We start from the raw sequence: 16,788 nt of genomic DNA on the forward strand, positions 1-16,788 counted from the left end.
TCTAAACAAAATAAAACCGACATGCTGATTCCTATTTTGTCAAATATCTGGGTTTTTTTTCATCTGAAAGTTGCTAAATATAGTGAAAAAGTTGCCAACAGTTGCTGCGCTTCCATTACAAATATGCACAAAACCTTGTCGATGTTCCGCTAACGTTGTAAAAACACGATTCCGCATTTGCGGTGTTTCCCTTAAATAAGAAATGCAATTAAAATCTCATGTGAATACGTTTGTTCATTCTTAGATGGATTATTTTAAACAAACATGGCACATGGATAAGATCGGTTTCTCATTAAAGTGTCGTCCGATTTCTTAAAATTAAGGAAAACCGGGCCAATTTATTGGTGAACACCTACTTTGCAAGGCGCTGTAAGTTGCACTCTGAAGGGCTGCCTCGTTGCTGCTCTAAATTGCAACTAACCATCTCTTCCTCTTGTGTGAGGAAGATACTGTTATTCTTATCAGCTTGTTTCACTTTTATGACCTCAGGACTGTTGGGTCATACTGGGAACTGCTGAGGGTGGCATCGCGGCCCAGCGCCCTTCAGATCCCATGAAGACTCGGTTCTGCTCTCCTCTTAACCTCAAACCTTCAAAGCAATGCTCACGATATCACATGGCATCTACATAGCAGTGCAGTATCTCTTCTTATTTGCCTCAAGTTGCCACAATCAGAACAAGAGAAATATTGTTTTTGACCGCTTGGTGGTAACGTAACCCAGGTGTGTCGCGATCAGAAACAGGAAGGTGCGAAACAACAATCGGAGGCTTTTCATATATAAAGAACAATTAAAATTCAAGGAGATTTAGAAAGTTGCCCAAACAAAGTCCACGAAGAAAAGACACTAAATACATTTAAATATATGGATGCTTCTGTTTTCTTCATTGACAGCAGCAGACCAAAGACACAGTGTCAGCTATTTTCACAAGCATTGCTGAGCCCAGGGTTCACTCCGACGTCACAGAACGGCTTTGGGAGCCAATCAGCGCTTGACCTGCCGGGCCCAGTGTGAGCAGCTGCGTGGCTCCCTTCCTTTGTGCTTTTCTGTTCCTGAGTAATAACGGCAAAAATAGAACCGGGAGAGGAACACAGCTCCGGACTCTCAACACGGCTGGTTCTTAAGTGACACGCTTTTCGGCAGTTCGCCTCTCAGAACTGAGTGACAGTCAGTGAAATATGTGTAAACAAAAGTGGCCAACATGTCGTCTGTGGCAGAAGTGTTTAAAATCTCATGACCTTTATTGACATTTTGTCATGTGACGACCACAAACGTCATTGTGTTTTATTAGGATTTCATGACTCTAGATCAAACAATTTTTTTTTGTTGCTGCAATCCCAGCTGCATTCTACCAGTTGTACACATTTAGAGACTGAAATTGTAGATCTAGACTTTGACTTGGCCATTCCAGCTACAGTACGCTTTGATATAAACCCTTTTGTTAGAGCTCTGGCTGTATGTTTAGGATTGTGGTGCTGCTGCTGGAAGGTGAAATCTAAAGTCTTTTGCTGTTTCTACCAGCTTTTCTTCCTGGATTACTTTCTTTCCATCATTTTATCAATGATTCTGCCTCTTCTGATGAAATGCATTGCTACAACATGATGCTGACATCATCTTGGGTCGCCATGGGGACAGTGTGTTCAGGCAGATGTACAATCCTGGTTTTCCATGCAGGGTAACTTCCTCCACATGTTTGCTGTGTCCCCTACATGGTTTGTAATTTTGCTAACTGAATAAATTAAAGTTGTGTAGCTGTTGGTGTATCTAAGTGTGCTGCACTCGTGCAGAGTCATCAAATAAATTTGTAATTTAGTACGTTTATGTCTGCGTTTTAAAGAAAAATTAAAGTTTTTAGTCAATTCAGTGCTATTTTTCTGTATCGGATCGTTATCTGCCAATACCTGACCTCAGACGTTGGTATTGGTATCGGATGTGAAAAAGGTGGAATGGTGCATCCCTGGTCCAAATGGCCCAGTTAAAGTCCAGATGTAAATCAGTTAAGAGTTGACGGATTGTATAGCTTGAAAGTTGGAGTTCACATGAAAGCTCTCCATCAAAAGGAAGAAAGACCAGAAATGTCTAAAGCTGGTAGAGACTGAAAGTTGTACAAATTCCAAAACAAAAATATTTGTTTTCTTTCAAATCCAAATAAAGTACATCAAAGATTCTCATAACGTAACAAATATTTATAGGTGCAAGAAATTTCCAAGCGCCGTTTGTGGGCACTAACCTCACATTCAGCGCACCAACATGTGAGGCTTATCAATCCTCTCATCTAAGACCAAACAACTAAACAACTGAGCCGTTTCTACCCCCAAAGGCCAAACTGCTGCTTTAGCCGGAGACTTGGAGAATTAGCGGACATATTTCACCCGAGCATGTCGCAGCAAACACGGGGAGTTTGTTTTGGTGTTCGGTGACACCGGCCCGCACATTTCAGCTCGTCCCAAAGCGTAGTCCGGACCGCTGTGTTGACATAATGAGAGGCAACGCTTCTTCCTGTTGGTACTCTCAACAGGCTGCCTCACACTGCTGTTTTATTCATCGCCACGTTAAGCCTCTGTGTTTGTAGGTTTGTGGGAGTTGACATGAGCAGAGGGTTCATTCTTGATGCTCAAACGTTTGTGTATTATTTTATGCTTTTTTTCCATGGTATCTGTCACTTTGTTTCATGAGAAGTGTCTCTATCTGCGTGTGTTTGTGTGTGTGTATAGAGATTAACCAACCCCTCCCGACACTCGCAAACATCGACCTCCAAACAAATTCCCTCACCCCCTCTTAACCCAAATCCGTGAATAAGGCTGTGTCCAGACATCGACATTTGAGCAGAAATTAAAGTTTCTTTTTCTGCGCTCAATAACAACCAGGAAATGCCAACTGAAGGCCTGGAACTGGAGTTCATGGCTTTAAGGTCCAGCATCTTCCTACTAACACACCCGCTTCCATCACCCGGCATGTCTGCAAAAGTCCTGATTTCACTCTCAAACACGTTGCTGTATTATTAGTAAAGGTACATCTTCAAAAATTAGTTAGTTGAAAAAGTTGAATATTTTTTGTGACTGATTTCAGAAAGTGAAGCTCAAGTATAGATTCAGTCCACAGAGTGAAAAATGTGACTCTTTATTTCTCGTCGTTTTGATGATCATGGCTTAAACCAAAAATTGAGAACCAAAAATGGAGTGTCTCACAAAATGACAACATTATATAAGTTCAATAAATAAAGATGTTTTAAACAGAAATGTCAGGCTCCTGAAAACTGTGTTCACTTCTATGAACTGATGCTCTTTGCTGTGGCTCCTTTTGCATGAATTACTGCATCAGTGCGGTGTGCTTGTTCTGCTGAAGTGTAATGGAAGCCCAGGTTGCTGTGATACGTGTCCTCTGGTCTTCTGCGTTGTTTTGGTCTTGGGTCCCAACAAGGGATAGATGCCTGGGTTGACAGTGGAGTTTATCAGAGTCACCGGACCAACATCAGCAGATGACATTGAACCCCAAACTGCCCCTTACTGCCCTTACTGTGCCTGCAAGAAGTTTGTATGGATGAAGGGTAATTAGGTTAAAAGCTGTGCATCAAAATTCCAAAGGAGGAAAATGAAGCAGAATCCAAAAAATAAAAATGCCACAAGCATAAAAAAAACCCCCCACAGGCCTTAAACAAACAAACAAAAAAACAAATTCCTAAAACTATTATCAAGGGATTCCAAAAGGGACTCATCAGTGAGATGTCCAATGTTTTTGTAGACAGTTTAAAAAAAAATTGGTTGGCCAGTAGCATGGCTATTGCCTTCCTACACAATTCTGCTCAATTCTCATCTCTCTTCCATGCTGCGTCTGGGATTTTTCTCATTGAGCTCAATTTCTTACGATGACTTTCAGTCGGGCCTTTCAGTCAACAGAAGGACGAATTATGAACGATGACATCAGGTTTGTGAGCTGGAGTTTTGAATTGTGGTCTGCTTATCTAGGCCTGTAGTTTGCCAGTGGCAGCGGAGGAAGTGAGTGAAGCCCGTTTTGGCCACATTCCCAAATACTGAATCAGCATTAACTGCCATCTTGTTCGGCGTGGCATTTCTCTCTTTGCAGTGGGGGATGGTATTAAATTCATAGTGTATTTTATATTGTATTTGAAGATTGTAGCCTGTTTTACAATCGAGACATACGTCACAACCAAACATTAGCGATTGGGAAAAATCTGATCCAATCGTTTTAAATCTCAGTCCACACATCCTTAGCAGGCTAGCTAGGCATGCTTGACGTCATTATTTCTGATAGTCTGGTAGTAGTGCTGCTCCATGGGGTGAAGATGGCTTCATGATGGACTTCCATGGGCTGGGACTGACATCTGATTTTGTAAACCTCCTTTGCCATTCACCCCTAAACAATTTCAGTGGAATTTAAATCATGGGGCAAACAGAATTACCCAGAAGAAAGACGTTATTCTCCCAGAGGAAGTCCTTTTGTGAGACAGGCATTGTGAACCGCAGCGTTGTCCCACTGAAAGACTCAGTCATGACTGCACAGACGAGGGGCCTCAGTCAACAGGGATGTTTGACGCCCCTGTACAACCTGAACCTCAATTTTTCCAATGGAGAAAAAAGTACCAAGGTTATAATGGAGCCTCCAACACTGAGAAGATCTTGTCATTTCAGTAATGCTGGATGTCATCAGGACTGTCCACATAAACCTTTTTCTTGTCAGAATACTTTCTCCCACCCCACCCCCCAATGTTTGTCAAGTTCAAGGTTTTGAGGAGACATGGACTTTTAAAGAGTCGTATGGTCTTTGGGTTCAGGTCAACGTCTGTAAGGATTTTAATGGAGGTTGAGGATCTATCTAGAGATCAGCGTAGATGAAAATTCCCCCATAATCATCATAATCTTTCTAAAAAAGAAAAAAAAAAAGACATAAGACCTTTTTGTTTTTGACACTGGGGACTCGCGTCTCTTTAAATGCCAGGCAGAGAGTGACGTAGCATGAGACCTTACAGCTGAGTACCTTGTGCTTGGACTGTTTAGGGTTGTGGTAAGCTAATGAACATCCTGTTAGAGTGGAAGCGCAGTTTAAACTTGAAACGGTTCTGTTTGAACGCTTAAGCTCCCCGAGAAGGAGGAATAAAATGTTTTGATCTGATTTTAAAGCTACCAGCTGTAAGATTTGAAGCATTGTCCGATTTGTTGACACAGACAGCTCCTGTCAGACTGTAACTTTAAGAGCTGTGGCTGTAAAAAGAGATGTGATCTTAGTTCCTGGTACTGTGGTCAGCTCACTTTTAGCTGCTGCCTCTATTTCACTGTGTGACTGCGGGCATCACGACAGGTCTTGGACATGTTCAAGCGTTCGACTGTCCCGTCTAAGCGTTGCAGTGACGATAAGGATGGCTCGGATGTTTGCGTAAAGGAGTGAGTGGCAGTATGGATGCATGGGGGCTGCTATCTCTGCAGCCACCACTCCAAGGGACACAGCAGACTGCAGGAGGCCCAGCTGCTCGGTAAGGATGTAAATTTAATACCTGCTCATACATGCGCGGCAAGTTAATGCAAGAGATACAGCAGGCGACGAGGCCCGGTCCGCCGCCTGTGTACTTAACTTCATGTGATTTCACTTCCTATTCCCTTTACAGCAGAGTAACGAAGAACTGAATGTGCTACTTGCCTTTCTGCCTCGGCCTGTCTCTGATTGGGGGCATTATTTCATGAGAAATATCCAGTGTGGGCTTCAAGGGCCTGTGACACCGCACTGCTCAGTGTCTGAGTCAGATGAACTCTTGATCTGCTCGTCTAAGGCGGACAGGAAGAGGACAGAAATCAGAGAGAAAAGTGGTCACAAACAACCAGTCAGAGCTTCTCTCTGCCAACTGATTACTCATTGTCTTGTTTGATTTTTTTTGTGAGCTGCCACTTGAGTTGCAAGGTGTTGTCTAGATGGGACGAAGTGAAAGACTGCAGGTCCTCCCCCCCCCCCTTTCCTCCAACTTGTCGTGCCACGGTGCTAGTCAGGTCGCTGAAACATTTTTCTTGGCAAAAACCACAAACCATCATGGTGCGCAACTGCCTGTTTCATCCTCATAAGTCCACTGTGCTGTACGCGTTACGTAAAAGGTGTGTGACGTAAATGTCGTCATCAGTATCATCTCACAAAGACTTGCACCAGGCATCCGAGTGCAGCTCAGTGGTTTGCAGCGGTGTTGGGTGTTAGTGTGTGTGTGCGAGGAGTGAGATTAAAGCAGATAGCTGTTTTTTGGGGGGTTTTATCAGTTGGTGGCTTTAGCACACATTAAAAGCTGAAATACTTTGAGACCATAGAAGTTATTGGTCTTCAGTTTTGGAGAATCTTAGAAGAAGTCGGAGTAGAAGAGGTTCAAAAATGATCGCTGAGAGAGGCGGCCTGACCCTGGGTTCTGTTTTCTATGATGTAGTAGAAGTATATTTTTGTGATGTTGTGAGTCAAAGTTGTTGGTGTTCCCTTAACACTCCCAGTCAAAGGGTGGTGCAAAACAAACAATAAATAAATAAAACTGGATAATATAGCTTTCTAAGAAATGTCTTTATTTACGGTGCATTCTCACCAGCCCAGTTTAGTCTGCGTTAATCTAATGGCTGTTCGTTTACCTAGAAAATCTGGTTCTGTCACGATTTGCGGTAGTCGAGATGGAGAGGAAGACGCTGTGGACCCAGGTTTAGATGATAGAAGTGATGATTTAATGATAATGGTCTGCCTGGATTTTGGTCCAAAAGCCAAAATCCAGGCAGCACAGAATGAATGGAAGGCTAAGGCCCAATACTGGTAGCAACTGGAAAACAAGAAACATCTGTCAGCAGACTTGACACGGCGATACAGAATAGACAGATACGACAAAGACCCGACCAGGAACAAGGAACACAGGTGGGATTAAATACACAGGGAGAAAATCAGGAGAAACAAGGGACAGCTGGGGACAATCAAGGGGTGGACAGGACAACAGAGACTCAATTTAACTGAAAACGACACAAAAACCTAAATTAACACAGAGAAAAAAACAAAACCTTACAGGTTCACTTGGGGAGGTTCGGATGCACAGTCAAATTTTACATGGACCAACAAAGTAAACTTTGATCCGCCTACACACACAGGTCTCGGTTCCATTGAAGTGAACTTTGGTGTGGTACAAAAACATATGTGAACGCCAAGCAGACTGGAGAGCACTCCAAAAGAAGGAAGCAGACTATAGCGCAGGGGATTGTGGGTAAAAACAACCCAAATAAACTTGTGTGTTGCTCGTGGTCTTTTGCCAAAGAGTAATCTTCCAACTGCTAAAGTCTGACGCCACTCCATTTTTATTTGTTACATAAAGTAGGAAGTCGCGTCTTCTTTGGAGTCTTCTTCAGAGGTTTTCTTGTTGTTTCCTTCAGTGGTTCCTGGTGCAGCACCACTACAGCCCAGATGGGGGAGAGGTTTTTCCAACTGGTTTGGTTCACTTGAGACAGTGCAGTGTGAAAGCTAACTGCGCCAGCTGAAAATGTAACAAATGTTGTCGTTTCAAACTGAGTTTGTTGGACTCTCAGGTGTGAAGACACCCTGAAATATTTACTTATTGTCCTCCAGTGTTGGACCAGATCATTATCGCCCCTAAAAGACTGTAGTGATAAGTGTATTGCCGTCATTCAGCTCAGCTAAAACTAGAATGAAATGACAATGCAGGCTTGAGGTATGTCACGGCATTTAGGTAGCAACAGTCGGTATTATTATTGTATTTCTGATATAAATTAAAGAAACAAGATCTTTGATTTAGATTTATGTATAACCCTAATATTTTTGCTTGAGGTCATCATACTTTTAGAATCACAAACGATCCGTCTATCCAAGCATTTTCTAACACCCTTGTCCCTAGTGGGATTGCGAGGGGTGCTGGTGCCCATCTCCAGCGAGACGTTTCGGGCAAGAGGTGGGGTCACCCTGGTCAGGTTGCCAGTCCATCGCAGGGCAACACAAACCAATTTAAGTCAAAACAGTGTTTGGTTTTTTTCTCCTATTTTCTTTTAAAACCCATATTACTGTGGTCTGTGGTGGCCTTATGACCTCATCTATATTCTTGATTTTCCTCTGTTTTAACTTTAATACACACTTGATGTGAGTAATCTGTACTTCTCTCCCCTTCTCTCTCTGACACACACTAAATAACATCCATGAGGATGACCTCTGACGGTGAAGAGCGAGCGCGTTCTGTCACAACACCCTGTCTCTGGGCTTCGGAGACCCGGTAGCAGGAAGCAGAGTGACTGCGATCTCTCTCACTTACAAAACCCAGGCGAGCGTGTGTGTGTGTGTGTGTGTGTGCACAGAGGGCACGACGTCTCGCTTTCTATTTGGCAAAGAGCAGAACAGGAAGCAGCGAGGTGGGGCGGCCGTCTCTCTGCTGTTCTTTCCTCCTTTTCTCCATCTCGATTCCTCGCTCCAGATTTAGCCCTGCTTTTTTTTTTCTCTCTCCTTTTTTTGATTCATGGACATCCTGGATTGTGAAGAGGCAGGAATAGCGCAATAGGTTTGCCCGATTGGTGTCAGAGGCTTGCTGTGCGAGTGTGCGCGTGAGTTAGGCCAGCGAGAAGACCAGCGATGACCAGCGAGGCCTTGATGGAGGACCTCATGGGGGATCAGCTGACTGACACCACGGTACCCGGCGACCATAGCGACGCGGAGTCTTCGGTAGGCGACTTCGGCCGGGGCAGGGCCTCGACGCCGCCACCTGCTTCTGTCTGCACCGTCTTTCCATCCTCAGCTATGGCCGTCTTTTTCTGTCAGCTTCCTCGTTCTACTTCCTGTCAAAACATCTGCTCTGCCACTGCGAATCGATTGTGATATTTTGTGACTTTGAGTGGGGTGATCTGTCCCCCGGCTCGCTCCTGAGCTGCTTTGTTGGGGAAACACGGAGGATTAAGTTGCATTGTGCGTCAGAGCAACAAAAACTCTCCCTTCCTGTCGTTCGTGGTTCGCTGCTGGCTTCGCTTTCTGTGCTGCCACGAGCCGCCTGCCTGCTCACACTGAGCTGTTTTTTTGTTTTTTTTTTGCCTACCTCATCAGTGCTAAAGTGTGCCAAAGATACGTGTTATAAAAGTAGAGATGTTCTGTAGCAGATCTCTAGTTTTTGTCAACCTTTGACCCTTTGATAAGAGCCATAAGAAAATATCATCTTCCTAAAATACCAGCCTAAAAGTGTTTTTTTCTCTTTTGTGCCAAAATCACTTTTGGGAAAAAATAAGTTAGGATAATATTTTAGGAGGGGCGTGACATGAGAAACTCTTTTTGGTAACACTTTATTTGATGGGGTGTGCATAAGACTGACATGACATGTTCATAAACATGACATAACACCTGTCACCAAGATGAAGGAGTCTTCATGAATGTTTACGAATGTTGTGGTGAAGTGTCATTCTATAAATAACGACACATTTAATGAGAAGTTGCATTAATATTTGTATTAAAAGTCCATTAAAATGGTCAACTTTGCATTATATGTGTCATTATTTACCTAATGACACTTCATGACAACATTCATGAGGACTCCTTCATGGTCATGACAGGTGTTATGAACATGCTTATAACATGTCATGTCAGTCTTATGCACACCCCGTCCAATAAAGTGTTACCCACTTTGTTTACACCTTTCTGTTGTCAGCTGTTATAAATCTATTTACAGTCGTTTCTCTTAATATAAACTTTTATCAACAGATAAATATTATACAGAAGAAAAACTGAAGAAAGAGTCATTTTTTGCTAAATATATTTGAAAAAAAATTTTTATTTTATTTTCAGGAATAAATTATGACACCCCTACATTTGATCTTACTTAAAGCTGTGACATTTGCACACACAAAAAAATCACACCAGGGTCACATGATTAGAACATTGTCACTCAGCATTTTAAAGAGAGTTTGCCCTTTAGATTGAGGCTCCTGACTGTTGAAGTGAAGGTAAGCACCAGGGTGGGACCTGAGGATCTGTCTGACGCCTTCTAAAAGGAGATTTTAGCAGCTTCTGAGTCCGGTGAGGGATGTAAAAACATCTCAAAAGACTTTGAAATCACCTGTTTGATTGTGTGGAAGATAGTCTACAATTTGAGGACGATCAAAACCACTGCCAACATGCCTAGAAAAAGTTTTCCCTGAGCGGTTCACATGGTGTGGACTGATGAGTCTAAGACTGAATTAAACCAAACAGGGAAATGCTTGGTTTAAGACAAATATTAAAGGGACCTTGTGTTGTGTGTGTGTGTGTGTGTGTGCGCACATCTTCACAGCAGGGATGAGGATGTGCAGGTGTTTTCCACAGTGTCCAACCTCATTCTTCCAATGGAAATATGCAACACTGGTTCAAAATCCCGTTCAGGAACCATGACAGGCTCTGGATCGCGTTGTGAGAAAGCCTTCTCTGAGATTTCCAAAAAAAAATCTGTCAGCATGTCCACATCCTGAGTTTCTGACAGACAGACGTTAAAAGTAAGCCTGTCACATTAAGCAACGAATCAATTAATCGCATGATAAATTAAAACAAGCTCAATAATTTCCATAATTTAGCGTTTTTCTCTTTTCTCTCTCTACCAAAAATTGGACTACAAAAGTCTTCAGTTTGTTTCTTTGGTCTCAACTAGTCCAGACTTCATAATTCATTTTATTTGTTGTGTCAAAATAAATATGTATATTTACTTTGGATATTTAAAATATTTTCCAATTCCAGTGTTAAAAGTTCATTATAACTTAAAGTTTATTGAGTACTGAGAATGTGTTCTTGCATTATTATGCCATTAACATTATATTACTTGTAAATGGTCTCAAAACAACAATATCATTGTTTATTGCAATAACTTATGGGACAATTTATTGTCCAGCCAAATTTGTTATGACAGGCCTAGTTGGAAGTCTTGCTCTCTCTCTCTGTTTTGCAGAGCAAATTACATGTCGTAAAAAAAGCTTGTAGCATCTCAGTGTTGCTTATGATTTCATGTCAAGCACTTGTACTCAACATAGCTAAATTTGATTCTTCATCAGCAGCAACCCCCACACTGAAGAGTGTTCTAGCTGCTGAGGCATTCATTTTGCCAACCTGCGTTCATTAGGAAGTGAAAATTATAGGATTTCTGAGCTTCTATCCATCCAGTCACCAGGTAGGACAGATAAAACGTAAACATCTTGGCGCATCTCTATTTAAATTTACTGTTTTTCTCCAACTACTCTATTGGAAAACAACACATTTCTACAGCGATATCCCTCTTGATAATCCCTCTCTGTTGCCGGTATGTCAAACACACTTAGTTGCGTGTCTTTGAGTTGTGCATTAAAGCTGCAGTTAAAAAATCCCATAAGCACTTTGCGGTGGATGCTGTGCTGCTCGGGCTGCTGTAGTGCATTGCGCAAGCAGATGGATTACAGCTTTAATGAGCAGAGAGCTGTGGCCGCGGCCGGCGCGCAGCTGGATGGTCACAGAGAGCCGGAGGAGCTGTAATCAGATCCCCCGAGCTTGGAGGGCTGGCTGCACGGTGAAAGACTCCGAGTGCCTCGTCATTATTCTGTAGCAGAGAGGAGGGGACGGTGGGACAAATACTGAATATGTGATTGAGACGGATCCGATGAGGCTGGTGTGGTGTAACTCCAGTGGATGGATGTCGATCTACCAGCATTTTTTTGTTGCTTTTTTACAGAAAAATATTCAGTTCATTACTCAGAATGGAGTGGTGTGAGATTCTCACTGCATGATAATCTTGAATAATAATATCACACTTTTCCCAGTATCATGGTATTTAAATAAAAATAATTTACGTTTTTTTGGGGGGGGGGGATTCTTTAGCTTTACATCATGTTACAATGTTATTTCCTCATCAAAAACATACTTGGAATGTTTTCTTGATTCTTTCATTCATGTCTGAGAAATCCTGTGTAAAACGCCTGGGTGGGCCTAGCTCCGCCTTTGAGGCGCAGCTCCTCCTCTGAGCTGCAGTTTCCAAGCTTTCGCCTCACAGAGCAGCCCACCCTCAGGACTCACCCAATCAGCTCCTTCAGACTAGCCAGCAGCAATTAGCAAACACCAGGTGGAGCAGCACGTCTGCTGAACTCGTTCCACTAGCTTCTCCTCAGTGTAACGTAAAGATGCCGCTAAAGGGTTAAAAGAGGAGCCATGATGATGGAGGCGGAGTTTCAAAAGAGCAGCGGTTTTTAAAGAGATAGAGGCCCAATTTCAAGGGGTTAAATAAAGTCATATTTGACACAACATTTTTGTAACAACTGAAGGCAACATAGTTAGTTGATTATGCTATAAAGTGGCACTATGTGCCTGGAAAATACACAATATTTTGCCTTTAAACAAAGTTGTTTAGAATGATCTTTAGCAGCGGTGTCTTTACGCCATACAGGCCAAAATGGACAAGTTGAGTACAGCTGGGTCAAAAATAAGGTGCTGTAAATAAAGCTGTAAAGTCACGTTAGATCTGAAACATAAAAAGTTGATGCTTCAGGCTAGTATGAAGTTCAGATAAAAGAAAAGTGGGCTATGTTGTAGGTAACATTTTCTATTCTTATTTTAGGAAGGTCAGTGAAAATCTCACCTCAAAATATTTCAATCAAGCGCCTATGCTGGTGGATGAAGTTTGTCACCAGTCTGATCAGCAGTGTGCAGCACTGACGTTTAAAACAAACAAAAAAAAGGAAACATTGAAATGACACGATGAACCATTTTTGAGGTTTCAAAATCTTGACAGCAGTAACTGTCAAACATATAGACAGTTTATTTGGCAAAATGCTGACTCAGTTGGATTACTCATACACACAAAGTATGTGTTTGGGTCATTTGCATATTTTTTAGGACACAGCAATCATTAAATAACTGACAGTTATATACATGAGACAGTTTTCTTAAAAGTTCATTTATTTTAAACAAGGCTGCATTAATAAACACAGCATATCTATCCGTTTTCTGTTTATTACTGTTCAAGGGAGTAAATCAGTTTTATTTTATTTTCAAAAGGGGGTTCTCTTGAGACTTTCAGGGCTATTCCAGGGTGTCCCTAAAAAGTCCTAAATTCATGCATCTAAATTTAAGGCCTTAAAATGTGTTAAATTCCCTTAAAAAATTAATAAAGTAAGCTGGTCTATAGTAGATGGAAGATCAAAGGTTTCAAATGTGGTCTTGACTGGATCGTTTAATCTTGTGTAATACTTTTTTTCTGTCAGGCAAAGGTTTAAGTCACACTCAGACATCTTCAATTCCTTCTGTAACTCGAGACAGTTGAGGTTACTGCTAACTAGCTGCTAACATTCATAGACATTAATGTATTTGTAAACACACCCTTGCTATCAAGGCTGTCTGGCTAGCAGACATAACTATGGTTAGCTAGCTAAAAAGATAACTAGCTAGCCAGATAACTAGCAGGCTAGCTTTTGTGTGTCCATCTTGGGTAAGTGCAGATTTATTGCCCGTTGGCCAGAAGAAGTTTGCACATATTTGTGGCGACGTAGGTTTTAAATTCCTTTCATGCTGGTCTTTAAAAGATCTTGAAAGGTCTGAAATTTGAATGGGCGAAACCTGCAGAAACCCTATTTTCAGTGTCTTACTTGTGGAATATAACTCTTTTGTGAAGTGAAGAAATTCAGGAGTTATTTTTCATGAATAACTTCTGAATCCATGATTCCTTCTTTTTGACAATGCCCAGAACACAAGAAAATTTGATTTACCTCAAATGAGACAAAGTCACAACCAAATAAAATGAAATACAGTGGTTGTTCAGTAGGAGTGAAATAATAACCTCAGTAAAATTTGCCTTTCAAAGCAGTGCTGCAAGCATGTCTTCATCTGGTGAGACTCGCTAAGTGTTGCACTCTTATTTTGACACGAGGAGGGAAGTAGTTTCTTGGATTCCGTGTTGTGTTGATAGGTAGCTACTGCCTGGTTCTAGATTTTAACAAAAGAACAGCAAAAATAAGACGAGACATAACAACAACCTGGCAAATTTGATCCTATGAAAACAATACTCGCTTTTTATGACATTTAAACATATTTGTTTCCTATGCGACACGAGCTGAAGCAGACAGGGATCCTAACTGACTCTGTTCTAATCTGCTGTAATCTTGTTGGGGTTGCTGATGTGAGCATTCAGCTCTTTATGCTCTTAAATGTTACCTCAGCTTTGATTCTGCCTTAAGGTGTCAGCTTTGTAGGTTTCACAGGATGACAATTCACTCAGTTTCAGTTTCCCCTTCCTTTCTTCTTTGTTCCAGTTTGTCAGAATGGTTGGTTAGCATTCTTTCTGACTCATCCTCACTCCATCAGATGTTCTCATTTGGTCCCTTTTTGTCTCAAATAGAATAACCGCCATATTACCGAGTGTTGGTTGAACGAAATGTTTCGACCTCTGCATCTTACCACGTTTGTTTTGTCCTTCTCTAGACCGACCCGGATGGCCTGTCGGTGCTCCAGCAGCTCGGCCTGGACCAGAACTCGGACTTCTCGGACTCCAGCGTGCAGCAGCGGCTGGACGAGCACCGCGAGAGGATCCGCAGGGAGATCCGCAAGGAGCTGAAGATCAAGGAGGGCGCGGAGAATCTGCGCAGGGCCATCACGGACAAGAGGAAGGGCCAGCAGGTGGACTCACAGCTCCGTAGCTCCAAGCGCAAAGTGGATTCGCTCCAGGCGCAGCTACGGGAGCTGGATGCACACATTGTTGTCAAGGGTCCGGATGACCACCAAGGTAAACAGCAGGAAGGCGACACAACGCCCGTGAATCGCTTCATCATCAGGCGTGGGGAGCAAAAGTGCTGCAAAGTTGCGTTTGATTTTCGAAAACAATTTTTTTGTTGTTATGAATTGCCTTTTCGGAGGACCTCAACATGCTCAAAAACTCACCAAAGTCTGGTCGTGGCCAAATGGCTCAACAGCGCCCCCTAAGCTCAGACAGACCTTTCCGTCTAATATTTGACATTTGGTACACTGATAAATCCCTCCAAGTCACTTTGAGTTATTGGTGAGTCACATTTGTGTTCTGAACTTGGTAAATTCCTGCTTCTGAGTTGGAAGCCTGCTGGTGATGTGCGGAATTGCACGGCAGGTTATTGGAAGAAGATGAGGTGGCAAAGCGGAACAACCTCGGTTACAAAGTGTGAGGGTCTTTCAACGCTGCTCCAAGCTAGGGGTTGAACCAATTAGTCGACTAGTCGACTAGTCTAGGACGTCTCGCGAGTTTTTACATTTCATGTCGACTAGTCGCAGTCATGTGATTGCCGGTGGTGACAGCCTGTGCTGATCTGACAGCACAGTGTACGTCACAAGACACAAGAAAAATAAGTTAATACATTAGTTTAAATGATATGTAGATGGATGCATATTTGTGGTTTTACAGTGTTTTTAAAAGGAGATGGAGTTGCAGCTGCAGTCCACTGCAAAACACGAGCCGTCTAAAACTCGCCCCCTTCCCGCTAAGGATGTCACTTAGCCGGTGTTCTGTCAGATAGCCATACGCTGTCAGGATAGCACACATGCAGTCAGTACGCATGCCCGCGCATGCGCATTAAGAAGTCTGACCGTCAGTGGAGTTGTCAGTTCAGCATACGCAACAAGTTATGACGAAAATAAGTCATTAAATTGTTTATAATATGACATAATATGATAACTAGATAAATATACATGCGTTGTCATGGTTTCAAAGTGTATTTAAAGCAGGTCTGGCTGCAGCTGCAGTCAATTACAACACAGGCCCGTGTAAAACTCATTAACCTACTTAACCGCTAAGTCAGGATGCCATATAACTGTTAATAACAAAGTGTATGATGATCTACGTCATGATTCTATGTTGCTGATTAAATAAAATCATATGGTAATGACAACGTATACATGTCTGAGCTAAGCGTATGACTATCTGACAACGTATGGCTATCTGACAGAACACCTGTTCGCGAGTGTCTTTGTCACGACGATCTAACTAATACATTATGATGTTATGTTGCTGATTAAATAAAGATCTGTGGTAATGACAGCTGCGGATTAAATAAAAGCCTGTAGTTGGTAATGACAGTGTATACTTGTCTGACATATATATAGCCGTGAGTTCGTGCTAAGAATGACACCTCGTGCTTAGAAGTGTCATCAGATCAGCTGTCAGAAGTGTATGACACTCTGACAGCTGATCTGACAGAACACTGGCTACAAAATGGCGTCTTCAAGACAGATCGAGGACAAGCCCGCATCTTGTCAAACAGGTAGAAATTCGTCAACAGTGTGGAAATATTTCACTAGAGATGACTCTTCTGGTTTAACTACCGTAACGTGCAAAATCTGCAAAGCTGTGCTGAAGTACAACAAAAGTACGACCGCGATGCGCAGTCATTTGAAAAGGCATCCGCTAATGCTAATGCTAGCTCCTGAACAACCGGCTCGATCCAGTCAGTTGTCAGTAACTTCATTCATGAAACGCCCAGCTGTGACAGGACACCGGCGGCAGCAAATCACAAATTTGCGTCTTGCGTTGCTATGACGTCACAACGACTAGTCCACTCGACATCGACTCGACTTTGATCATGTTGACGTTGACTAGAAAATATCTTAAATCGTTCAATCTGCTGAGTCAGCAGAGCTTCCTGCCGCGCATCGGGCGGAGGAGAAGCAGGTGGTTTCGTTGAATTCAGCTGTAACCAAACGGGATCCGTTCATAACAAGTTTGGCTTGTGATGTTCCAAAAGCACCATGTAGTCAGTGTGATAGTTTGACTCCTATAGTAACTATCCAGAGATCATCAGCATCAGCCGGTGTTTAGAAAAAAAAAGTCAGACCCGACTTTG

The 16,788-nt window shown here is 42.5% G+C and overlaps 1 protein-coding gene across 3 annotated transcripts in view; it reads left to right on the forward strand.

The window, feature by feature from the left end:
- Nucleotides 1-16,788, forward strand: part of LOC114148163 (serine/threonine-protein kinase N1-like) — a 45,147-nt gene that overhangs the window by 10,315 nt on the left and 18,044 nt on the right. Inside the window, exons 1-2 of one of the 3 annotated variants that reach the window (XM_028023208.1) lie at nucleotides 5,274-5,486; nucleotides 14,405-14,705. In XM_028023208.1, coding sequence (XP_027879009.1) covers nucleotides 5,418-5,486; nucleotides 14,405-14,705 — 370 coding nt within the window. In that variant the 5' untranslated portion in view covers nucleotides 5,274-5,417. Of the gene's footprint in view, nucleotides 1-5,273; nucleotides 5,487-8,336; nucleotides 8,678-14,404; nucleotides 14,706-16,788 lie in introns of those variants that run through there. The other 2 variants (XM_028023207.1, XM_028023209.1) reach the window with 2 other exon arrangements.

Source organism: Xiphophorus couchianus, chromosome 7 (genome assembly GCF_001444195.1).
Source record: "Xiphophorus couchianus chromosome 7, X_couchianus-1.0, whole genome shotgun sequence".
Lineage (NCBI taxonomy): Eukaryota > Metazoa > Chordata > Actinopteri > Cyprinodontiformes > Poeciliidae > Xiphophorus > Xiphophorus couchianus.